The sequence below is a fragment of the Procambarus clarkii genome, chromosome 43 (genome assembly GCF_040958095.1).
Source record: "Procambarus clarkii isolate CNS0578487 chromosome 43, FALCON_Pclarkii_2.0, whole genome shotgun sequence".
Taxonomy (NCBI): Eukaryota; Metazoa; Arthropoda; class Malacostraca; order Decapoda; family Cambaridae; genus Procambarus; species Procambarus clarkii.
The window spans coordinates 2,505,485-2,533,124 of record NC_091192.1 but is presented as its reverse complement, the minus strand read 5'-3'; the positions used below and the strand labels follow the sequence as shown (position 1 = coordinate 2,533,124).

General features: G+C 42.5%; 1 protein-coding gene across 1 annotated transcript in view; it reads left to right on the top strand.

Annotated features, from left to right (window-relative positions):
- Positions 1–8,010, top strand: part of LOC138350057 (uro-adherence factor A-like) — a 48,101-nt gene extending 40,091 nt beyond the window's left edge. The window contains exon 5 of the mRNA XM_069300339.1: positions 5,853–8,010. Coding sequence (XP_069156440.1) covers positions 5,853–6,103 — 251 coding nt within the window. The 3' untranslated portion in view covers positions 6,104–8,010. The remainder of the gene's footprint in view (positions 1–5,852) is intronic.
- Positions 8,011–27,640: the final 19,630 nt, after the last annotated feature.

Below are 27,640 nucleotides of genomic sequence, written 5' to 3'. Positions count from 1 at the left end.
GGGACATACTTGTTACACTGGGGACACTCTTGTTACACTGGGGACATACTTGTTACACTGGGGACACTCATGTACATCAGGGACACTCTTGTTACACTGGGAACACTCTTGTTACACTGGGGACATACTTATTACACTGGCGACACACTTGTTACACTGGGGACACTCATGTTACACTGGGGAAACTCTTTTTACACTGGGGACATACTTGTTACACTGGGGGACACTTGTTACACTGTGGACGTACTTGTTACACTGGGGACACTCTTGTTACACTCGGGACACATTTGTTACACTGGGGACACTCTTGTTACACTGGGGACACACATGCTCCACTGGGGACGCTCTTGTTACACTGGGAACACTCTTGTTTCATTGGGGACATACTTGTCACATTGGGGACACACTTGTTACACTGGGAACACTCATGTTACACTGGGGACACTCATTTTACACTGGGGACATACTTGTTACACTGGGGGACACTGTTGTTACACTGGGGACACACTTGCTACACTGGGGACACTCTAGTTACACTGGGGACACACTTCTTACACTGGGGACACTCTTGTTACACTGGGAACATACTTGTTACACTGGGGACACTCTTGTTACACTGGGGACATACTTGTTACACTGGGGACACTCTTGTTACACCGGGAACACACTTGTTACACTGGAGATACTCTTGTTACACTGGGCACACATTTGTTACACTGGGGACACACTTGTTACACTGGGGACATAGTTGTTACACTGGGGACATAGTTATTACACTGGGGACATACTTGTTACACTGGGGACACTCTTGTTACACTGGGGACATACTTGTTACACTGGGGACACTCATGTACATCGGGGACACTCTTGTTACACTGGGAACACTCTTGTTACACTGGGGACATACTTATTACACTGGCGACACACTTGTTACACTGGGGACACTCATGTTACACTGTGGAAACTTTTTACACTGGGGACATACTTGTTACACTGGGGGACACTTGTTACACTGGGGACGTACTTGTTACACTGGGGACACTCTTGTTACACTCGGGACACATTTGTTACACTGGGGACACTCTTGTTACACTGGGGACACACATGCTCCACTGGGGACGCTCTTGTTACACTGGGGACATTCATGTTTCACTGGGGACACACTTGTTACACTGGTGACACATTTTTTACACTGGGGACACTCTTGTTTCACTGGGGACATACTTGTTGCACTGGGGACACACGTGTTACACAGAGGACACTCTTGTTACACTGGGGACACTCTTGTTAAACTGGGGACACACTCGTTACACTAAGGACACACTTGTTACACTAAGGACACTCTTGTTACACATGGGACACTTTTGTTACACTGGGGACACTCTTGTTACGTTGGGGACACTCTTGTTACACTGGGGGACACTCTTGTTACACTGGGGACACTCTTTTTACACTGGGGACACTCTTGTCACACTGGGGACACTCTTGGTACACTGGGGACACTCTTATTACGTTGGGGACACTCTTGTTACACTGGGGGACACTCTTGTTACGTTGGGGACACTCTTGTTACACTGGGGGACTCTCTTGTTACACTGGGGACACTCTTGTTACACTGGGGACACTCTTGTAACTGGTTACACACTTGTTACACTGGAGACACTCTTGTTACACTGTTGACATACTTGTTACACTGGGCATATACTTGTTACACTGGGGACAATCTTGTTACACTGGGGGACACTCTTGTCACAATGGGGACACTTGTTATATTGGGGACACTCTTGTTACACTGCAGATACTCTTATTACACTGCAGATACTCTTGTTACACTGTGGGACACACTTGTTACTCTGGGGACATTCTTGTACATTGGGGACACTCTTGCCACACTGGGGACATCTTGTTACACTGGGGACATACTTGTTACACTGGGGACATAGTTATTACACTGGGGACATACTTGCTACACTGGGGACACTCTTGTCACACTGTGGTCACTCTTGTTACACTGGGGACACTCTTGTTACACTGGGGACACACTTGTTACTCTGGGGACACTCTTGTACATTGGGGACACTCTTGTTGCTCTGGGGACACTCTTCTTACACTGGGGACATACTTGTTACACTGGGGACACACTTGTTATACTGGGGACACTCATGTTACACTGGGGACACTCATGTTACGCGGGGGACACACTTGTTACACTGGGGACATGCTTGTTACACTGGGGACACTTTTGTTACACTGGGGAAATACTTGTTAAACTGGGAACACTCTTGTCACACTGGGGACACTTGTTACACTGGGGACACTCTTGTTACACTGGGGACATACTTGTTACACTGGAGACCCTCTTGTCACACTGGGGACATCTTCTTACACTGGGGACATACTTGTTACACTGGGGACATTCTTGTCACGCTGGGGACACTCTTGTTACATTGGGGACATACTTATTACACTGGGGACATACTTGTTACACTGGGGACCCTCTTGTTACACTGGGGACAACAACAACTCCGGTTGAGTTGTTGTTCTTGTCCATGATGATGTGTTGTTGTTGTTGGCCATGATGTTGTGTTGTTGTTGTTGGTCATGATGTGTTGTTGTTGTTGGTCATGATGTTGTGTTGTTTTTGGCCATGATGTTGTTATTGTTGTTGTTGGCTATGATGTGTTGTTGTTGACCATGATGTTGAGTTGTTGTTGTTGGCCATGATGTTGTGTTGTTGTTGTTGTTGGCCATGATGTTGTGTTGTTGTTGGCAATGATGTTGTTGTTGTTGTTGTTGTTGACCATGATGTTGAGTTGTTGTTGTTGGCCATGATGTTGTGTTGTTGTTGTTGTTGGTCATGATGTTGTGTTGTTGTTGACCTTGATTTTGTGATGTTGTTGTTGGCATTTATGTTGTGTTGTTGTTGGTCATGATGTTGTTGTTGTTGGCCATGATGATGTGTTGTTGTTGTTGGTCATGATGTTGTTGTTGTTGTTGGTCATGATGTTGTTGTTGTTGGCCTTTATGTTGTGTTGTTGTTGGTCATGATGTTGTTGTTGTTGGCCATGATGATGTGTTGTTGTTGTTGGTCATGATGTTGTGTTGTTGTTGTTGGTCATAATGTTGTGTTGTTGTTGGTCATGATGTTGTTGTTGTTGGCCATGATGATGTGTTGTTGTTGTTGGTCATGATGTTGTGTTGTTGTTGACCTTGATTTTGTGATGTTGTTGTTGGCATTTATGTTGTGTTGTTGTTGGCCATGATGTTGTTGTTGGCCATGATGTTGTTGTTGGCCATGATGTTGTGTTGTTGTTGGCCATGATGTTGTTGTTGGCCATGATGTTGTGTTGTTGTTGGCCATGATGTTGTTGTTGGCCATGATGTTGTTGTTGGCCATGATGTTGTTGTTGGCCATGATGTTGTTGTTGGCCATGATGTTGTTGTTGGCCATTATGTTGTTGTTGGCCATGATGTTGTGTTGTTGTTGGCCATGATGTTGTTGTTGGCCATGATGTTGTGTTGTTGTTGGCCATGATGTTGTTGTTGGCCATGATGTTGTTGTTGGCCATGATGTTGTTGTTGGCCATGATGTTGTTGTTGGCCATGATGTTGTTGTTGGCCATTATGTTGTTGTTGGCCATGATGTTGTGTTGTTGTTGGCCATGATGTTGTTGTTGGCCATGATGTTGTGTTGTTGTTGGCCATCATGTTGTTATTGTTGTTGTTGGCAATGATGTGTTGTTGTTGACCATGATGTTGAGTTGTTGTTGTTGGCCATGATGTTGTGTTGTTGTTGGCAATGATGTTGTGTTGTTGTTGGCAATGATGTTGTTGTTGGCCATGATGTTGTGTTTTTGTTGTTGGCCATGATATTGTTGTTGTTGGCCATGATGTTGTTGTTGTTGGCCATGATGTTGTGTTGTTGTTGGCAATGATGTTGTTGTTGTTGTTGTTGTTGACCATGATGTTGAGTTGTTGTTGTTGGCCATGATGTTGTGTTGTTGTTGTTGTTGGTCATGATGTTGTGTTGTTGTTGACCTTGATTTTGTGATGTTGTTGTTGGCATTTATGTTGTGTTGTTGTTGGTCATGATGTTGTTGTTGTTGGCCATGATGATGTGTTGTTGTTGTTGGTCATGATGTTGTTGTTGTTGTTGGTCATGATGTTGTTGTTGTTGGCCTTTATGTTGTGTTGTTGTTGGTCATGATGTTGTTGTTGTTGGCCATGATGATGTGTTGTTGTTGTTGGTCATGATGTTGTGTTGTTTTTGTTGGTCATGATGTTGTGTTGTTGTTGGTCATGATGTTGTTGTTGTTGGCCATGATGATGTGTTGTTGTTGTTGGTCACGATGTTGTGTTGTTGTTGACCTTGATTTTGTGATGTTGTTGTTGGCATTTATGTTGTGTTGTTGTTGGCCATGATGTTGTTGTTGGCCATGATGTTGTTGTTGGCCATGATGTTGTTGTTAGCCATGATGTTGTGTTGTTGTTGGTCATGATGTTGTTGTTGGCCATGATGTTGTTGTTGGCCATGATGTTGTGTTGTTGTTGGCCATGATGTTGTGTTGTTGTTGGCCATGATGTTGTGTTGTTGTTGGCCATGATGTTGTGTTGTTGTTGGCCATGATGTTGTGTTGTTGTTGGCCATGATGTTGTTGTTGGCCATGATGTTGTTGTTGGCCATGATGTTGTGTTGTTGTTGGCCATGATGTTGTTGTTGGCCATGATGTTGTTGTTGGCCATGATGTTGTTGTTGGCCATGATGTTGTGTTGTTGTTGGCCATGATGTTGTTGTTGGCCACGATGTTGTGTTGTTGTTGGCCATCATGTTGTTATTGTTGTTGTTGGCAATGATGTGTTGTTGTTGACCATGATGTTGAGTTGTTGTTGTTGGCCATGATGTTGTGTTGTTGTTGGCAATGATGTTGTTGTTGTTGGCCATGATGTTGTGTTTTTGTTGTTGGCCATGATGTTGTTGTTGTTGTTGTTGGCCATGATGTTGTTGTTGTTGTTGTTGGCCATGATGTTGTTGTTGTTGTTGTTGTTGTTGTTGGCCATGATGTTGTTGTTGTTGTTGTTGGCCATGAGGTGTTGTTGTTGTTGGTCATGATGTTGAGTTGTTGTTGTTGGCCACGATGTTGTGTTGTTGTTGTTGTTGGCCATGATGTTGTGTTGTTGTTGTTGGCCATGATGTTGTGTTTTCGTTGTTGGCCATGATGTTGTTGTTGTTGTTGTTGACCATGAGGTGTTGTTGTTGTTGGCCATGATGTTGAGTTGTTGTTGTTGGCCACGATGTTGTGTTGTTGTTGTTGTTGGCCATGATGTTGTGTTGTTGTTGTTGACCATGATGTTGTGTTTTCGTTGTTGGCCATGATGTTGTTGTTGTTGTTGTTGACCATGATATTGAGTTGTTGTTGGCCATGATGTTGTGTTTTTTTTTGTCCATGATGTGTTGTTATTGACCATGGTGTTGTGTTGTTGTTGTTGGCCATGATGATGTGTTGTTGTTGACCATGATGTTGTGTTGGCCATGATGTTGTGTTGGCTATGATGTGTTGTTGTTGGCCATGATGTTGTGTTGGCTATGATGTGTTGTTGTTGTTGACCATGATGTGTTGTTGTTGTTATTGGCCATGATGTGTTGTTGTTCGCCATGATGTGTTGTTGTTGTTGTTGGCCTTGAAGTGTTGTTTTTGTTGGCCATGATGAATGTGAGTGACACAGGAGTGTGTGAGGAGGGACTCGACATGTGTGTGAGTGTGTGAGGAGGGACTCAACATGTGTGTGTGTGAGGAGGAACTCTACATGTGTGTGAGTGTGTGCGGAGACTCAACATCTGTGTTGTGTTGCAGAGGACAAGCTGTACAACATGACGGGCATCATCCTGGTGCTGGGGATCTCCACCATCATCATGGTGGTGGTGATGGTTTGCGTCGGCTACGAGAAGCTCATCCACCAGAAGCGGGACGAGTGCTGCAGCTTCCTGTGCTGCCGCTCGCGCCAGAAGACCCCGCCCAAGGCATCCATATCGCCGGAGCCGCTGGTGGTCCGCGACGGCAGAGGGCCGGACGAAAGCCCCTCCACCACGTCCCAGAGATACTGAAGGCTCGGGAGCTCTGTACTCTTCTTATGTACACGACGGTGGCGGGGTGTTGTCGTCGCAGGTGTTGTGTTGTGTTGTTGTCGTCTCTGAGGTGCGCACTGGCTGGCTCCTGTCTTGTTGGTGGTGGCGAGCCCTCTGTCCCTCTACTGTTTCTTGATTTTCTTCCATCTCACCCATCCCCTTCCACCCTCATTAAGCTCCACCTCATACCCTCCCACCTTCACCAAGCCCCACCTCCAAGCCCGCACACCCTCACCAAGCCCCACCTCCATGCCCACCCACCCTCACCAAGCCCCACCTCCATGCCTACCCACCCTAACCAACCCCACCTCCATGCCCATATACCCTCACCAAGCCCCACCTCCATGCCTACACACCCTCACCAAGCCCCACCTCCATGCCCAAACACCCTCACCAAGCCCCACCTCCATGCCCACCCATCCTCACCAAGCCCCACCTCCATGCCCATACACCCTTACCAAGCCCCACTTCCATGCCCAACCACCCTAACCAAGCCCCACCTCCATGCCCACCCACCCTCACCAAGCCCCACCTCCATGCCCACCCACCCTCACCAAGCCCCACCTCCATGCCCACCCACCCTCACCAAGCCCCACCTCCATACCCACCCACCCTAACCAAGCCCCACCTCCATGCCCACCCACCCTCACCAAGCCCCACCTCCATGCCCACCCACCCTCACCAAGCCCCACCTCCATACCCACCCACCCTAACCAAGCCCTACCTCCATGCCCACCTACCCTCACCAAGCCCCACCTCCATGCCCACCCACCCTCACCAAGCCCCACCTCCATACCCACCCACCCTCACCAAGCCCCACCTCCATGCCACTAACAATGGCTGAGCATAAAGATTACTTTATGGAAGATAGTGTTGTGAGTGTGGTGGTTGTGGTGTGTGTGGTGATGGTGAAGATAGTGTTGTGAGTGTGGTGATGGTGAAGATAGTGTTGTGAGTGTGGTGGTGGTGTATGTGTGGTGATGGTGAAGATAGTGTTGTGAGTGTGGTGGTGGTGTGTGGTGATGGTGAAGATAGTGTTGTGAGTGTGGTGGTGGTGTGTGGTGATGGTGAAGATAGTGAGGGTCGTATAGTGAGGAGAGTGCAGGTCGTACCAGCCGACCACTCTCAGTGGAAGTAAACTATAGTTGGATCTTAAAGTGTTTCGCGTCTTCTTTTGATAATATGTCTGATACATGGACCACTGAGACGTTAACTAGAGTGCGCCCCTAATGGATGGACTAGTAAGCTGCACCAGACAACTAAGCTGTGGTGCAGCTTATATAACCAGCTGCCGCTACCCACACTGGCCTAAGTGTTCCCATCAAGGTGATGCTTGAGATTGTATAAGAGTGATAAAGGCGTCACTGTGTACATGAACCTCAAGATGTGTACTCTGTGTAGCGGCCTACACCCTCCTCCCTGTGTAGCGGCCTACACCCCCCCTGTGTAGCGGCCTACACTCTCCTCCCTGTGTAGCGGCCTACACCCTCCTCCCAGTGTAGTGGCCTACACCCTCCTCCCAGTGTAGCGGCTTACACCCTCCTCCCAGTGTAGCGGCCTACACCCTCTTCCCTGTGTAGCGGCCTACACCCTCCTCCCAGTGTAGCGGCCTACACCCTCTTCCCTGTGTAGCGGCCTACACCCCCCTGTGTAGCGCCCTACTTCCTCCCCCATGTTAACGTTCACATCATTGTGGATACGTTATAATATTATGTTAAAGCTTGAAAGTTTCTCAATATAGCTGCATTTGTATGTTTAATTAGTGTGAATGATACACCAGTCTATGATGTGAGGCTTCTGGTGTCGGGGTGTTCATTGCCCAACATGTTCAGTCACCTCAATGTTCTACTCTGTGTACAACACTGGAATAAACAGTATTACTTACACCTCTGAGTTTCTGTTCATCCTTTACTGATGGAACAACTTTACTGTGGTCCCATATGTGTGTGGTGGTAGTGCCCGCTGTGTGTACCTCCCCCCCCCCCCATGTGTACCTGCAGTGTGCCACCTATGTGTACCCCCCATGTGTACCCCCAGTGTACCCGTTGTGTGTACCCCCATGTGTACCTCGTGTGTGCCCGAATGAAAGAATGAAACTTACTTAGTTTCATTCTTCTATTTTCTATCGCCGTGATTCCGGATTCTGCTTGACGGATCCACGTTCACAGAACGATGATAAATGAGTTACCTTAATGTCGCTATAGACGGTGTTCTTCGCAGTTTGACCGAACTACATGGAGACACGTCTTTCAAACAAAGCAACAAGCCCAGAATAACTCCAGAGGGTGAGGCAGGCGCAGGCCATGCTTGTCCCCCTGTCTTCGAATCCATTAGAGTTAAGCGTGGCACCTAGCGTAGAGGTGCCTCTACGCCAGGTGCCTCCACCAACTGTAGGCCTTCTCTGGTCACGCGATGCCTAGGATGACATCAAGGCCTACTGGCCTGTGTACATACAAGCGAGAACCGTTGGCACTCCTGGTCCCTAGGTCCCTCCCACTCTCTTCCTCTGTCTACACACTTCATGCCAAATACATACATGCTGATGGCTGTATCTCTACTCACAGAGCAGCTACGGTGGCCACCGTAATCTTACTTAATTCCCCAAATTAGAAATCTTTCATGTGAACAAAGATTAAGAACATAAGAACAAAGGTAACTGCAGAAGGCCTATTGGCCCATACGAGGCAGCTCCTATCTATAACCACCCAATCCCACTCATATACTTGTCCAACAAGCGCTTGAAACAATCGAGGGACCCCACATCCACCACGTTACGCGGCAATTAGTTCCACAAATCAACAACCCTGTTACTGAACCAGTATTACCCAATACAAACGCCTATACTATGGCGTTTGAAGGCGGCTATATCAAAGTCTTCTTAAGGCCCCTGTCTTTCACAACTCTCCAAGACGAGGTCCCTTTACTACTGGTCTCCTCCTTCGTTACTTCTCGTTGTTCTTTCATCTGACGCACCTCCTCTCGCAGAGAGTCCAACTCTGTCCTCAGGGCTCCCACTAGAGTCACTAGGACCTTTACTACAACTTCCATATTGCTATGATAATATAACAACACTCAGGAGCTCCGGTTAACACACCCTCTCACTGAGACTATCTGCGCCTGACTCTCCTGACTGAAGCGATACTGTGTAGCTGTCCTTGTTGCTCGGAAGATGCGCTGACAATTATTGTATATATTTACTGAATTTACCCAAGGGCCACTAACTATCTAGTGGCCTCGAAGAGGACAGAAAGCCAGCGGCTTGTTAAAGGGCCCGCCAATTGTCTTAATGATATTTTTTAGCTGGAATTTGGCATTTACGGCTTCAGCGGGTAGGCAGTTCTATGGGTTTATAGCCCTCTTGGTGGAAAAAACATCTGTTTTCAGTCCTACTTGAGAGAACATACTCTCCAACACTATATCTGTGATTGCCTTGTTGTATATACTAAAATACTTCATACCAAATGGTATGAGGTATTTTGAGCTCTGTAATTACTTCATACACTCAGGAATATTGGAAGATATTCTTGTGCTGCACCCAGATTTTGCCAGTGGAGGCTAATAGATCAGCATTAAGTATTTTGTTCTCTCCTAATTCCATGTATGACTGGCCATCCTGGGAGGTGAGGATGTTGGATGAGCTTGTAGCTGGTTTTAGATCTATACTGTGTGGTCCTTTATACAGAATAGGGAAGCAGCACATTGCTGTGTATACCTAAACATGTTTAAAAATACATTGTTTGAGTGGGCTATATATAACTCCTATTATAATATTATTTGTTTTTTCGTTTAATTCTATCCAGATAGTTTCTGTGTGTGGCTCAGTTTTGATTCCCTCTTTGAGACTACATTTCAAATTGTCCCTAACATATATGGCTACTCCCCCTCCTCGTCTAATATATCTATCCGTGTGAAATAGTTTAAATCCATTTATTTGATATTCAGCTAATAGTTCTCTATTTTCTACATTCATCCACGTTTCGGTAAGTGCAATAATATCTATTTTTTCTGTGCAGACAAGAGCATTTAATTAATTTATTATATTTCTTAGACTTCTACTGTTAGTGTAATATACCCTAGGTGAATTGTTATTTTGAGGCCCTTTTCTTTCCCTGATCATTTTGCCAATTCTTCTCTCCCACGAACACATACTTTTATTACCTCCTTCCTCCAAATCAATTCCCATACCACTATCAACTAACAGTTTAAACCCAAACAAACACCAGTAACCACTGGTTCCAACGAGTTCGCAACAGAAACAACCCCAGCCCTCGATAGATGCACCCCATCACGAGCATACATTTCATTTCTTCCATAGAAGTGTTCCCAGTTGTCTATGAAAGATATTGCATTTGATTTGCAATATCTTTCCAGCCGGCAATTGACACCAAGTGCCCTCGACATCCATTCATTTCCCACTCCCTTTCTTGGAAGAATGCCACATATGATCGGGATTCCTCCCTTGCTCCTAACTAATTCAATTGCTGTCCTGAATCTCTGTATTAGTTCCTCACTCCTAACTCGCCCAACATCATTACCCCTGCATCTACACTGTGTAATATTCCATATAGAATAGGGTAGCAGCACATTGCTGTGTATACCTAATCTTCTTAATAAAAAAAAATCAGTAATAAAGATTTTAAATTACAGTTTGTATTATTACATATACAGTACTGTATTATCCTTATTAAATCATTGTTACGGACCCAAGCCCAGCGTCCGAGCACGGAGCAGTGACGACCGCGCCATCTGTGGTTCGGCTCCCGAAACCCCCTCCAAATGGACGACGCCATCTAGTGAGGACGAGATATACTGGCCACAAAGGCTGGTTTCCCGTCCTGATCAGCTCATAACACAGCCGCTGCTGACCTCTGGTGAGGTGGAGCTTAGACAGCAACGCCATCTATGGAGTGGATAGGTGGGCGTTTGTGTCTAAGCCTGTAAGTGAGGTGCCCTAGAGTGTCCCTATTACTGATGACGTGTCTGATTACAGAGTCGACCTGGGACTGCTGTAATGGAAGTTGGATCAGTCTACCCAAGGCAGTCGAAGAGTCTCCACGTGTTTGCTGCAGCAGTTGTGAGTCACCCCCCGGATGAACACTGTGGTGTTAGCCTGCCTGTGACATGGCAGTTGAGGGATTGTCGTACCCGGGGCTGACTGGTGAAGACGCTTAACCACTGGGGTGTTGTGGTGAGGAGAGTGATCTGTGGGATCACACGAGGCTCCTGACTAGGGCTCGCAACCCTAGTATCGGTCGTGGAGTGGCCTACGCAGCGTTGCTGATTGGAACCTGCCAGCTACAGGCAGGATTTGTGGTTGACGGCCTCCACGACGGTGCCCCCAGTGGAACTGTGATTTGGCTGGCCTGTGGCCAGGGTAGACTCAAGAGAATCGAAGGATTCATCGTGAGGCCACAAGAGGACCAAGAGCTTAGCATCGTTGAGCACCGTGCACGTCCAGAGTCTTCAGAGGAAGACTACGTTGTACATAATAGTGTTTATTCCTCCCCTGTGTGATAATCTATCTATATTTTATGGTGACGGTGATAATTATATTATTAAGTTTTTTGCCTTTGTCTCCCTTCCCCTTTAATTTACTTGCGTTACGGATCACATCCCTTGAAAGCCACTACTAGCTTGGGGCCGGACACCCTACTTCTAACAACATCAGAGAAAGAACCCGGTTGCGACTCTAGAGGGCCGTAACAATCATGTTGACCATGGATCATTAAGATCTCAGGTTGATATGTAATAGTCATATTTCTTTTGATCTGCTAATCCATGCTAATCATTCATTAAATTGTGCATTATGTCTCAATTTTTCACTTCCTTGGATATACTGTACAGTACAAAAAGATAGGATAAAAATAAACCAGTAATATTTCTTTCATTATATTTTTCATTTAAATAACTGCATCAATATTTTTACAGCTGACAGGATTTGTTTTACCATACAGGTGCAATATTTGTTAAAAAAAAAAAATTATTGTTACACACAATGGTGCTACATAGCCTTCCCAGCTTGGTGCCTTCTTTTAATACTTACTGATTAAAAAATAAATAATAAATACATTTTATTCAGGAAATATACATACAGTTGATTTACAAACATAATGTTGGATTTATAGACAGAGCTAGTACATACAATACCTAAAGCCACTAATACTCATAGCATTTTGGGCAAGGTGTGGGGGAAAAAACACAGACTAAAACTTAATAGTAATCAGGATTAGGTATAAATTGTGTTGAAAGAAGGAATAAAAAATACAAAAAGGGGGGTTAACATAGCATAAATCAGCAATTGCACATGTTGGTGAACAGCGTTGTTTAAAAAATAGCAAGATATGGGTTGACATTTAGGAGGTAAGTTAGGTTACATGGAGTTAATTAGGCAGTACTTGGTTTAACTCTTAAACTGGTTGAGAGAGGTACAGCCTTTGACATGATTCGGGAGGTCATTCCACATTCTGGGTCCCTTGATTTGGAGAGCACTTCTAGTTTGGTTACACACAGCCAAATAGTGTAACAGGAAGAGGTCTTGGACACAAATTTGTTCCATGCTAAATGTAGAGGAATCAACTGAGTATTCCTCAAATAAAATAAGTTGCCTCAGCTTATAAAGTAAATAAAATAAGCATTTCTCAAATAAGTAGCTGCCTCACCTCACTGCCTTACTGCTACATAGCCTTCCCGACATGGTTGTTGTTGTTGTTGTTTAAGATTCGCTACTCAGAACAATAAGTTCCAGTAGCACGGGCTATGGTGAGCCCGTAAGTGGAGGCTCTTTGGAGCCATTATCTGTATCAGTGGCTGATACTAGAGATGTGGCGATGGATGGGGGTCTTCATGATGGTTTTCAGCCTGGAGGGCTGGCTATACCAGTTATGGAGCTGGTGGGGTTAGTGTAGACCTCTAGGTTTTCCGTTTTTTCTTTGCCTGCGACTTTGGCTGAGCAGTGCTGTCGTTAGAGTTTGATGACGTGGCCTCCATGAGTAAGTCTTGAACCGTGTAGGTGTCGTATTTGTGATGCGACGGTGGAGCTCCTACTATGATTTCCTCGTCTGAGGAGTCCGTAACCTCCGTAGTGGGCGTTTTTGTCTTTCGCCTCGCAGCCTTAGGTAGGTTTAGGTGTCGTTGATTGGTGGTTGTAGCTATTTCAGGAGCGCTGGTGGTGCTGTTATCGTTTGTAGACAGCACATCTGCTAGCGCGGCTGCTGAGATAGTGATGGTCGGAGTGTTGGGAGCTGTCTACCTCCTCGACCAGAGCCCCAAGCGTTCAACCCACCACCTTAGCTCTCACTAGTCGACCAAAAGACTTTCCGGTCATACCAACAGGTGGCTCCTCCCAGCAGGCGACACAGCCTTCTCATTGGGGACCCAAGGTCCCACAGGCTCCTTCACAGCCCCCTGCATCACGTGCAGGTATTATCCCTGGTCTTCTTAAACTAAGAACATAAGAACATAAGAACAAAGGTAACTGCAGAAGGCCTATTGGCCCATACGAGGCAGCTCCTATTCTATAACCACCCAATCCCACTCATATACTTGTCCAACCCGTGCTTGAAACAATCGAGGGACCCCACCTCCACAATGTTACGCGGCAATTGGTTCCACAAATCAACAACCCTGTTACTGAACCAGTATTTACCCAAGTCTTTCCTAAATCTAAACTTATCCAATTTATATCCATTGTTTCGTGTTCTGTCCTGTGTTGATACTTTTAATACCCTATTAATATCCCCCCGGTTATGTCCATTCATCCACTTGTAAACCTCTATCATGTCACCCCTAACTCTTCGCCTTTCCAGTGAATGCAACTTAAGCTTTGTTAATCTTTCTTCATATGAAAGATTTCTAATTTGGGGAATTAACTTAGTCATCCTACGCTGGACACGTTCAAGTGAATTTATATCCATTCTATAATATGGCGACCAAAACTGAACTGCATAATCTAAATGGGGCCTAACTAGAGCAAGATATAGCTTGAGAACCACACCAGGTGTCTTGTTACTAACGCTGCGATTAATAAATCCAAGTGTCCGATTTGCCTTATTACGAACATTTATGCATTGATCCTTTTGTTTTAAATTCTTACTAATCATAACTCCCAGATCCCTTTCGCAATCCGACTTCGCAATCACAACACCATCTAGCTCGTATCTTGTAACTCTATCATCATTACCTAACCTCAGAACTTTACATTTATCAGCATTAAACTGCATCTGCCAATCCTTTGACCACTTCAAAACCCTATCTAGATCAACTTGAAGTGATAGTGAGTCCTCCTCCGAATTAATTTCCCTGCCGATTTTCGTATCATCGGCAAATTTGCAAATGTTGCTACTCAAACCTGAATCTAAATCATTTATATATATTATAAACAACAGAGGTCCCAGGACAGAGCCTTGAGGCACTCCACTTACAACATTTTCCCACTCTGACTTGATTCCATTTATACTAACTCTCTGTTTCCTTTGGTATAGCCATGCCCTAATCCAGCTTAATATAGCACCCCCAATACCATGAGACTCTATTTTTTTAATCAGTCTTTCATGTGGCACTGTATCAAAAGCTTTGCTAAAGTCAAGGTATACAACATCGCAATCCTTACCACTATCAACTGCCTCAACAATGCTAGAATAAAAAGATAACAAATTTGTTAAACATGAACGGCCATTTATAAAACCATGTTGCGACTCAATTATTAATTTATGTTTTTCAAGATGAAGACGAATTTTATTTGCTATTATAGATTCGAGTAACTTTCCCACAATAGACGTTAGGCTAATTGGTCGATAGTTAGACGCAAGTGATCTATCTCCTTTCTTAAAAACTGGTATCACATTAGCAACTTTCCAAAACTCTGGCACTCTGCCTGACTCTATTGATTTATTAAATATGGTTGACAGTGGGTCACAAAGCTCCTCTTTGCATTCTTTAAGCACCCTAGCAAACACTTCATCCGGCCCTGGGGATTTGTTTGGTTTGAGTTTTACTATTTGTTTAAGAACATCCTCCCTGGTAACTGCTAAACTCGTCAACCTGTCCTCGTCCCCACCCACATAGACTTGTTCGGCTGAAGGCATATTGTTAAGTTCCTCTTTAGTAAATACAGATACAAAATATTTATTAAAAATACTACTCATCTCTTCATCACTATCTGTTATTTGACCTGTCTCAGTTTTTAATGGACCTATCCTTTCCCTAGTCTTAGTACGATATAACTGAAAAAAACCTTTAGGATTTGTCTTTGCTTGCCCTGCTATGCGAACTTCATAGTTCCTTTTTGCTTTCCTTATCTCTTTTTTAACATTTCTAACCAGTTGTACGAATTCCTGTTCTAAAGTGACCTCCCCATTTTTAATCCTTTTGTACCAAGCTCTCTTTTTACCTATAAGGTTCTTCAAATTCTTTGTTATCCACTTTGGGTCATTAGTATACGATCTATTCAATTTGTATGGTATACTACGTTCCTGTGCTTTGTTTAGAATATTCTTAAATAAGTTATATATTGAATCCACATCGAAATCCCCATTTAAGTCACCTAACGCTGGGTTCATGTCTCGCTCCAAGACCGGCCCACACCCCATACCCAAGCCTTTCCAATCAATTTGACCCAAAAAATTTCTTAGGCTATTAAAATCAGCTTTTCGAAAATCTGGCACTTTAACAGAATTTTCTCCTACTGGTCTATTCCATTCTATGCTAAATCTGATTTCTTTGTGATCACTGCTCCCTAGCTCACTCCCTATTTCGATGTCATTAATTTGCGTTTCCCTGTTAGTTAACACTAAATCTAAAATATTATTTTCCCGTGTTGGTTCCTTAATGTGTTGCGTAAGAAAGCAATCGTCAATTAATTCTAGAAAATCTTCTGCTTCACTATTCCCTGTTTTGTTCAACCAGTTTATTCCGCTAAAATTAAAGTCACCCATGACATAAATACTGTTAGATCTAGATGCTCTAGATATTTCATCCCATAGATGCTTTGCTTCCATTCTGTCTAAATTTGGTGGCCTATATATTACTCCTATTATAATATTATTAGCTTTTTCGTTTAATTCAATCCAAATAGTTTCTGTGTGTGGCTCTGTTTTGATTCCCTCTTTGAGACTACATTTCAAATTGTCCCTAACATATATGGCTACTCCGCCTCCTCGTCTAATATATCTATCTGTGTGAAATAGTTTAAATCCATATATTTGATATTCAGCTAATAGTTCTCTATTTTCTACATTCATCCACGTTTCGGTAAGTGCAATAATATCTATTTTTTCTGTGCAGACAAGAGCATTTAATTCGTTAATTTTATTTCTTAGACTTCTACTGTTAGTGTAATATACCCTAAGTGAATTGTTATTTTGCGGACCTTCTCTTTCCCTGATCGTTTTGCCAATTCCTTTCTCCCACAAACACATACTTTTATTACCTCCTTCCTCCAAATCAATTCCCATACCTCTATCTACTAACAGTTTAAACCCAAACAAACACCTCTAACCACTTCTTCTAGCGAGTTCGCAACAGCAACAACCCCAGCTCTCGATAGATGCACCCCATCACGAGCATACATTTCATTTCTTCCATAGAAGTGTTCCCAGTTGTCTATGAAAGATATTGCATTTGATTTGCAATATCTTTCCAGCCGGCAATTGACACCAAGTGCCCTCGATATCCATTCATTTCCCACTCCCTTTCTTGGAAGAATGCCACATATGATCGGGATTCCTCCCTTGCTCCTAACTAACTCTATGGCTGTTTTATACCTCTGAATCAGTTCCTCACTCCTGACTCGACCAACATCATTTCCTCCCACGCTAATGCAAATAATGGGATTGTTCCCATTACCAGCCATAATATCATTCATGTTGTTTATAATATCACCAATGCCAGCTCCGGGATAGCAAACCCTTAACCTGTTCCCCCTATCTCTAGCACAAAACGTTCTATCCAAATACCTTATCTGGGAATCTCCCACAACTAATGTTTGCTTAGGTACTTCCTTTACTTTCTGAGGGGCCTGCGCTTCCTTTCTCTTCGTTGCTTTCCCTTTTGCGCGATCCACAGTCTCTCCACAGCACTCGTCCTCCAAAACGTCAAATGAATTTGAAGTTGCTATGGCGTTTGAAGGCGGCTTTATCAAAGTCTTCTTAAGGCCCCTGTCTTTCGCAACTCTCCAAGACGAGGTCCCTTTACTGCTGGTCTCCTCCTTCGTTACTTCTCGTTGTTTTTTAAGCTGACGCACCTCCTCCCGCAGAGAGTCCAACTCTGTCCTCAGGGCTCCCACTAGAGTCACCAGGTCCTTCACTACAACTTCCATATTGCTATGATAATATAACAACACTCAGGAGCTCCAGTTAACACAACCTCTCACTGTGACTTCACCTGACCGACCGATTTACCCAAGTGAAACTAGCGGAAAGGCTTGCAGGACCAGACAACCAGCCCTTTGTCAGTGAACTAAACGCATTATACATAGGCAATAGCCTGGCCCCCATCATAGCCACTAGCGTAAATCTCACTGCTTCCTCTACCACTCCGGAGACTACCACCAGGACGACCAGGTTGTCAACTTCAACACCGGCTCCAGAACCGCCCATGACCCGGGCGACACAGAGGTAATTCCGTCTCCAGCTCCCGACATGGTGCCTTCGTTTGATAATTACTTGTTCCACACCCAAATTGTATAACAGGAAGAGGTCTTGGACCCCTACTTCCCTCTCTCTTTTTTAATAGTCTATATAGTCATAATTATAGCTTTAAGTATTCAATGAATAAAGTTTTTGACATTTTTACCCTTCTCCTTACCTAACATCATTTGTGCAGCATATTTTTATTTTATGTCTCACCCAGATTTAATTTCAAAATAAAACCAAAGAAAATAAATTAAAACTGTACATGTATAGCTTAGGTACACCCTTACTGATTACTAGGTGAACAGGGGCATTTGGTGATAGTAAATGATCACATCAGGCAGGGCTCATCACCTTCTCTCATTTTTCATGTTCACCAGTGTTTATTTACTTAATAACTACTGGTATAATATCTTGCTATTATAAAACTAATTCTACTATCATCAAACACATATTTACTTCAAGTTTCAAGCAGAGAATGCATATATAACTAACACGAAGGACTCCTCTTCACTAGATTCACGAGCTAAAATATTTTGGTCATGTTCCAATATCATAAATCGATCCCAGTGTTATGTAGTAGAGAAAAAATAACTTATATCCAGTTTACGTAAAGCTACGAGTGGTCGAAACCACACTTAAATCCCGGAATGAACTTACGAAGGTTTTTCCACTTAGTGTAGCTACTTGAATACGGACGAAGGCGCTAACATAAGAACATAAGAACATAAGAACAAAGGTAAATGCAGAAAGCCTATTGGCCCATACGAGGCAGCTCCTATTCTATAACCACCCAATCCCACTCATATACTTGTCCAACCCGTGCTTGAAACAATCGAGGGACCCCACCTCCACAATGTTACGCGGCAATTGGTTCCACAAATCAACAACCCTGTTACTGAACCAGTATTTACCCAAGTCTTTCCTAAATCTAAACTTATCCAATTTATATCCATTGTTTCGTGTTCTGTCCTGTGTTGATACTTTTAATACCCTATTAATATCCCCCCGGTTATGTCCATTCATCCACTTGTAAACCTCTATCATGTCACCCCTAACTCTTCGCCTTTCCAGTGAATGCAACTTAAGCTTTGTTAATCTTTCTTCATATGAAAGATTTCTAATTTGGGGAATTAACTTAGTCATCCTACGCTGGACACGTTCAAGTGAATTTATATCCATTCTATAATATGGCGACCAAAACTGAACTGCATAATCTAAATGGGGCCTAACTAGAGCAAGATATAGCTTGAGAATCACACCAGGTGTCTTGTTACTAACGCTGCGATTAATAAATCCAAGTGTCCGATTTGCCTTATTACGAACATTTATGCATTGATCCTTTTGTTTTAAATTCTTACTAATCATAACTCCCAGATCCCTTTCGCAATCCGACTTCGCAATCACAACACCATCTAGCTCGTATCTTGTAACTCTATCATCATTACCTAACCTCAGAACTTTACATTTATCAGCATTAAACTGCATCTGCCAATCCTTTGACCATTTCAAAACCCTATCTAGATCAACTTGAAGTGATAGTGAGTCCTCCTCCGAATTAATTTCCCTACCGATTTTCGTATCATCGGCAAATTTGCAAATGTTGCTACTCAAACCTGAATCTAAATCATTTATATATATTATAAACAACAGAGGTCCCAGGACAGAGCCTTGAGGCACTCCACTTACAACATTTTCCCACTCTGACTTGATTCCATTTATACTAACTCTCTGTTTCCTTTGGTATAGCCATGCCCTAATCCAGCTTAATATAGCACCCCCAATACCATGAGACTCTATTTTTTTAATCAGTCTTTCATGTGGCACTGTATCAAAAGCTTTGCTAAAGTCAAGGTATACAACATCGCAATCCTTACCACTATCAACTGCCTCAACAATGCTAGAATAAAAAGATAACAAATTTGTTAAACATGAACGGCCATTTATAAAACCATGTTGCGACTCAATTATTAATTTATGTTTTTCAAGATGAAGACGAATTTTATTTGCTATTATAGATTCGAGTAACTTTCCCACAATAGACGTTAGGCTAATTGGTCGATAGTTAGACGCAAGTGATCTATCTCCTTTCTTAAAAACTGGTATCACATTAGCAACTTTCCAAAACTCTGGCACTCTGCCTGACTCTATTGATTTATTAAATATGGTTGACAGTGGGTCACAAAGCTCCTCTTTGCATTCTTTAAGCACCCTAGCAAACACTTCATCCGGCCCTGGGGATTTGTTTGGTTTGAGTTTTACTATTTGTTTAAGAACATCCTCCCTGGTAACTGCTAAACTCGTCAACCTGTCCTCGTCCCCACCCACATAGACTTGTTCGGCTGAAGGCATATTGTTAAGTTCCTCTTTAGTAAATACAGATACAAAATATTTATTAAAAATACTACTCATCTCTTCATCACTATCTGTTATTTGACCTGTCTCAGTTTTTAATGGACCTATCCTTTCCCTAGTCTTAGTACGATATAACTGAAAAAACCCTTTAGGATTTGTCTTTGCTTGCCCTGCTATGCGAACTTCATAGTTTCTTTTTGCTTTCCTTATCTCTTTTTTAACATTTCTAACCAGTTGTACGAATTCCTGTTCTAAAGTGACCTCCCAAATTCCTCCCTCTAAAGTGACCTAAGAACATAAGAACAAAGGCAACTGCAGAAGGCCTATTGGCCCATACGAGGCAGCTCCTATTTATAACCACCCAATCCCACTCATATACTTGTCCAACCCGCGCTTGAAACAATCGAGGGACCCCACCTCCAGCACGTTTCGCGGTAATTGGTTCCACAAATCAACAACCCTGTTACTGAACCAGAATTTACCCAAGTCTGTCCTGAATCGAAACTTATCCAATTTATACCCATTGTTTCGTGTTCTGTCTTGTGTTGATATTTTTATTATTATATTAATATCCCCCCTGTTATGTCCATTCATCCACTTGTAAACCTCTATCATGTCACCCCTAACTCTTCGCCTTTCCAGTGAATGCAACTTAAGCTGTGTTAATCTTTCTTCATATGAAAGATTTCTAATTTGGGGAATTAACTTAGTCATCCTACGTTGGACACGTTCAAGTGAATTTATATCCATTCTATATACAGAAAGTAAAGGAAGTACCTAAGTTCAGAAAGTAAAGGAAGTACCTAAGCAAACATTAGTTGTGGGAGATTCCCAGATAAGGTATTTGGATAGAACGTTTTGTGCTAGAGATAGGGGGAACAGGTTAAGGGTTTGCTATCCCGGAGCTGGCATTGGTGATATTATAAGCAACATGAATGATATTATGGCTGGTAATGGGAACAATCCCATTATTTGCATTAGCGTGGGAGGAAATGATGTTGGTCGAGTCAGGAGTGAGGAACTGATTCAGAGGTATAAAACAGCCGTAGAGTTAGTTAGGAGCAAGGGAGGAATCCCGATCATATGTGGCATTCTTCCAAGAAAGGGAGTGGGAAATGAATGGATATCGAGGGCACTTGGTGTCAATTGCCGGCTGGAAAGATATTGCAAATCAAATGCAATATCTTTCATAGACAACTGGGAACACTTCTATGGAAGAAATGAAATGTATGCTCGTGATGGGGTGCATCTATCAAGAGCTGGGGTTGTTGCTGTTGCGAACTCGCTAGAAGAAGTGGTTAGAGGTGTTTGTTTGGGTTTAAACTGTTAGTAGATAGAGGTATGGGAATTGATTTGGAGGAAGGAGGTAATAAAAGTATGTGTTTGTGGGAGAAAGGAATTGGCAAAACGATCAGGGAAAGAGAAGGTCCGCAAAATAACAATTCACTTAGGGTATATTACACTAACAGTAGAAGTCTAAGAAATAAAATTAACGAATTAAATGCTCTTGTCTGCACAGAAAAAATAGATATTATTGCACTTACCGAAACGTGGATGAATGTAGAAAATAGAGAACTATTAGCTGAATATCAAATATATGGATTTAAACTATTTCACACAGATAGATATATTAGACGAGGAGGTGGAGTAGCCATATATGTTAGGGACAATTTGAAATGTAGTCTCAAAGAGGGAATCAAAACAGAGCCACACACAGAAACTATTTGGATTGAATTAAACGAAAAAGCTAATAATATTATAATAGGAGTAATATATAGGCCACCAAATTTAGACAGAATGGAAGCAAAGCATCTATGGGATGAAATATCTAGAGCATCTAGATCTAACAGTATTTATGTCATGGGTGACTTTAATTTTAGCGGAATAAACTGGTTGAACAAAACAGGGAATAGTGATGCAGAAGATTTTCTAGAATTAATTGACGATTGCTTTCTTACGCAACACATTAAGGAACCAACACGGGAAAATAATATTTTAGATTTAGTGTTAACTAACAGGGAAACGCAAATTAATGACATCGAAATAGGGAGTGAGCTAGGGAGCAGTGATCACAAAGAAATCAGATTTAGCATAGAATGGAATAGACCAGTAGGAGAAAATTCTGTTAAAGTGCCAGATTTTCGAAAAGCTGATTTTAATAGCCTAAGAAATTTTTTGGGTCAAATTGATTGGAAAGGCTTGGGTATGGGGTGTGGGCCGGTCTTGGAGCGAGACATGAACCCAGCGATAGGTGACTTAAATGGGGATTTCGATGTGGATTCAATATATAACTTATTTAAGAATATTCTAAACAAAGCACAGGAACGTAGTATACCATACAAATTGAATAGATCGTATACTAATGACCCAAAGTGGATAACAAAGAATTTGAAGAACCTTATAGGTAAAAACAGAGCTTGGTACAAAAGGATTAAAAATGGGGAGGTCACTTTAGAACAGGAATTCGTACAACTGGTTAGAAATGTTAAAAAAGAGAGAAGGAAAGCAAAAAGAAACTATGAAGCTCGCATAGCAGGGCAAGCAAAGACAAATCCTAAAGGGTTTTTTCAGTTATATCGTACTAAGACTAGGGAAAGGATAGGTCCATTAAAAACTGAGACAGGTCAAATAACAGATAGTGATGAAGAGATGAGTAGTATTTTTAATAAATATTTTGTATCTGTATTTACTAAAGAGGAACTTAACAATATGCCTTCAGCCGAACAAATCTATGTGGGTGGGGACGAGGACAGGTTGACGAGTTTAGCAGTTACCAGGGAGGATGTTCTTAAACAAATAGTAAAACTCAAACCAAACAAATCCCCAGGGCCGGATGAAGTGTTTGCTAGGGTGCTTAAAGAATGCAAAGAGGAGCTTTGTGACCCACTGTCAACCATATTTAATAAATCAATAGAGTCAGGCAGAGTGCCAGAGTTTTGGAAAGTTGCTAATGTGATACCAGTTTTTAAGAAAGGAGATAGATCACTTGCGTCTAACTATCGACCAATTAGCCTAACGTCTATTGTGGGAAAGTTACTCGAATCTATAATAGCAAATAAAATTCGTCTTCATCTTGAAAAACATAAATTAATAATTGAGTCGCAACATGGTTTTATAAATGGCCGTTCATGTTTAACAAATTTGTTATCTTTTTATTCTAGCATTGTTGAGGCAGTTGATAGTGGTAAGGATTGCGATGTTGTATACCTTGACTTTAGCAAAGCTTTTGATACAGTGCCACATGAAAGACTGATTAAAAAAATAGAGTCTCATGGTATTGGGGGTGCTATATTAAGCTGGATTAGGGCATGGCTATACCAAAGGAAACAGAGAGTTAGTATAAATGGAATCAAGTCAGAGTGGGAAAATGTTGTAAGTGGAGTGCCTCAAGGCTCTGTCCTGGGACCTCTGTTGTTTATAATATATATAAATGATTTAGATTCAGGTTTGAGTAGCAACATTTGCAAATTTGCCGATGATACGAAAATCGGTAGGGAAATTAATTCGGAGGAGGACTCACTATCACTTCAAGTTGATCTAGATAGGGTTTTGAAATGGTCAAAGGATTGGCAGATGCAGTTTAATGCTGATAAATGTAAAGTTCTGAGGTTAGGTAATGATGATAGAGTTACAAGATACGAGCTAGATGGTGTTGTGATTGCGAAGCCGGATTGCGAAAGGGATCTGGGAGTTATGATTAGTAAGAATTTAAAACAAAAGGATCAATGCATAAATGTTCGTAATAAGGCAAATCGGACACTTGGATTTATTAATCGCAGCGTTAGTAACAAGACACCTGGTGTGGTTCTCAAGCTATATCTTGCTCTAGTTAGGCCCCATTTAGATTATGCAGTTCAGTTTTGGTCGCCATATTATAGAATGGATATAAATTCACTTGAACGTGTCCAGCGTAGGATGACTAAGTTAATTCCCCAAATTAGAAATCTTTCATATGAAGAAAGATTAACAAAGCTTAAGTTGCATTCACTGGAAAGGCGAAGAGTTAGGGGTGACATGATAGAGGTTTACAAGTGGATGAATGGACATAACCGGGGGGATATTAATAGGGTATTAAAAGTATCAACACAGGACAGAACACGAAACAATGGATATAAATTGGATAAGTTTAGATTTAGGAAAGACTTGGGTAAATACTGGTTCAGTAACAGGGTTGTTGATTTGTGGAACCAATTGCCGCGTAACATTGTGGAGGTGGGGTCCCTCGATTGTTTCAAGCACGGGTTGGACAAGTATATGAGTGGGATTGGGTGGTTATAGAATAGGAGCTGCCTCGTATGGGCCAATAGGCCTTCTGCAGTTACCTTTGTTCTTATGTTCTTATGGGATAATGTTGTTAGTGGAGTACCTCAGGGCTCTGTCCTGGGACCTCTGTTGTTTATAATATATATAAATGATTTAGATTCAGGTTTGAGTAGCAACATTTGCAAATTTGCCGATGATACGAAAATCGGTAGGGAAATTAATTCGGAGGAGGACTCACTATCACTTCAAGTTGATCTAGATAGGGTTTTGAAATGGTCAAAGGATTGGCAGATGCAGTTTAATGCTGATAAATGTAAAGTTCTGAGGTTAGGTAATGATGATAGAGTTACAAGATACGAGCTAGATGGTGTTGTGATTGCGAAGTCGGATTGCGAAAGGGATCTGGGAGTTATGATTAGTAAGAATTTAAAACAAAAGGATCAATGCATAAATGTTCGTAATATGGCAAATCGGACACTTGGATTTATTAATCGCAGCGTTAGTAACAAGACACCTGGTGTGGTTCTCAAGCTATATCTTGCTCTAGTTAGGCCCCATTTAGATTATGCAGTTCAGTTTTGGTCGCCATATTATAGAATGGATATAAATTCACTTGAACGTGTCCAGCGTAGGATGACTAAGTTAATTCCCCAAATTAGAAATCTTTCATATGAAGAAAGATTAACAAAGCTTAAGTTGCATTCACTGGAAAGGCGAAGAGTTAGGGGTGACATGATAGAGGTTTACAAGTGGATGAATGGACATAACCGGGGGGATATTAATAGGGTATTAAAAGTATCAACACAGGACAGAACACGAAACAATGGATATAAATTGGATAAGTTTAGATTTAGGAAAGACTTGGGTAAATACTGGTTCAGTAACAGGGTTGTTGATTTGTGGAACCAATTGCCGCGTAACATTGTGGAGGTGGGGTCCCTCGATTGTTTCAAGCACGGGTTGGACAAGTATATGAGTGGGATTGGGTGGTTATAGAATAGGAGCTGCCTCGTATGGGCCAATAGGCCTTCTGCAGTTACCTTTGTTCTTATGTTCTTATAATACGGCGACCAAAACTGAACTGCATAATCTAAAGGGGGCCTAACCAGAGCAAGATATAGCTTAAGAACCACACCAGGTGTCTTGTTCCTAAAGCTTCGATTAATAAATCCCAGTGTCCTATTCGCCTTATTACGAACATTCATGCATTGATCCTTTTGTTTTAAATTCTTACTAATCATAAGTCCCAGATCCCTTTCGCAATCTCAACACCATCTAGCTTGTATCTTGTAACTCTATTATCATTATGCAATGATGATAGAGTTACAAGATAATACAATTCTGCAAATACTGCAGAATTAGAATAAATAATAAATAATACAGAATAAATAATACTGCAAATACAATTCGTCTCCATCTTGAAAAACATAAATTAATAAATGAGTCGCAACATGGTTTTACAAATGGCCGTTCATGTTTAACAAATTTGCTAACTTTTTATTCCAGCATAGTTGAGGCAGTTGATAGTGGTAAGGATTATGATGTTGTGTACCTTGACTTTAGCAAAGCTTTTGATACAGTGCCACATGAAAGACTAATTAAAAAAATAGAAGCTCATGGTATTGGGGGTGCTATATTAACTTGGATTAGGGCATGGCTATTCCAAAGGAAACAGAGTGTTAGTATAAATGGGTGTTACGGCCCTCTCGGGACGCAACGGGGTTCTTACTCTGATGTTGTTAGAGGAAGATATATCCGTTCCCAAGCCAGTAGTGGCTATCAAGGGATGTGATCCGTGACGCAAGTAACTTAAAGGGGGAAGGGAAAGAAAGTTAAGAACTTAAGATTATAATTCACCATCACCAAATAAATAAATAAGATATAAAAGAGTGCACAGGGGGAGGGGTATAAACACTTATTTACAGGGGAAATACACTGTAGTCTTCTGCTGAAGACTATGGATCCTCGCTCTCGGTGCTAAATCCTCGGTGCTTCTTCGTGGCCTCACAACGAATCCTCTAGGAAGCTGAGCCTACCCTGGCCACAGGTCAGCCAAAACACAGGTCCACTGGGGGCACCGCCGTGAAGGCCGTCAACCACACGTCCAGCAAGTCTGCTGGCAGGTTCCGGATCAGCAAGGCTGGTCAGGCCACTCCACGAACGATATAAGGGTAATGCCCTAGACAGGAGCCTCGTGTGACACCACAAATCACTCTCCTGTCCTCAATACCCCAGTGGATGATCGTCTCCAACAGTCGGTCCCGGGTAATCCTTTTACTGCTACTTCACTGGCAGGGTAACACACCACAGTGTTCTTCCGGGGGGGCGACTTCACAACTGCTGCAGCAAAGTACAAGGTATGGAGACGGCTGCCTCGGGTAGACTGACTCCACTTCCATCACAGCAGTCCCAGGTCGGCTCTGTAAACAGACACGTCATCAATAACTGGGACACACTAAGGCACCTCACTTACAGGCTCAGACACAAACGCCCACCTATCCACTCCATAGATGGCGCTGGTGTCTGAGCACCACCTCACCAGAGGTCAGCAGCGGCTGTGTTGTGAGCTGCACAGGACTGGAAACTGGCCCTTGTGGCCAATATACGTCGTCCTCGCCAGGTGTCGTCGTCCATTTGGTGGGGGTTTCGGGAGCTGACCCACAGATGGCGCGGTCGTCACTGCTCCGGGCTCGGACGCTGGATCCGGGTTCGTAACAATGGGGTTAAGTCAGAGTGGGATAATGTTGTTAGTGGAGTACCTCAGGGCTCTGTCCTGGGACCTCTGTTGTTTATAATATATATAAATGATTTAGATTCAGGTTTGAGTAGCAACATTTGCAAATTTGCTGATGATACGAAAATCGGTAGGGAAATTAATTCGGAGGAGGACTCACTATCACTTCAAGTTGATCTAGATAGGGTTTTGAAATGGTCAAAGGACTGGCAAATGCAGTTTAATGCTGATAAATGTAAAGTTCTGTCCTTTACAGAACTTTAAATCCACTTTGGGTCATTAGTATTCGATCTATTCAATTTGTATGGTATACTACGTTCCTGTGCTTTGTTTAGAATATTCTTAAATAAGTTATATATTGAATCCACATCGAAATCAGGTGCATAGTCAGTCAGGTGCAGTCACAGTGAGAGGTTGTGTTAGCTGGAGCTCCGATTCTAATAACATTATTATTGCAATAATGATAGGATTAGTAAAAGATTTGGTGAGTCTGGTTGGAGCTCTGAGAGCAGAGATGGATTCCCTGCGGGAGGAGGT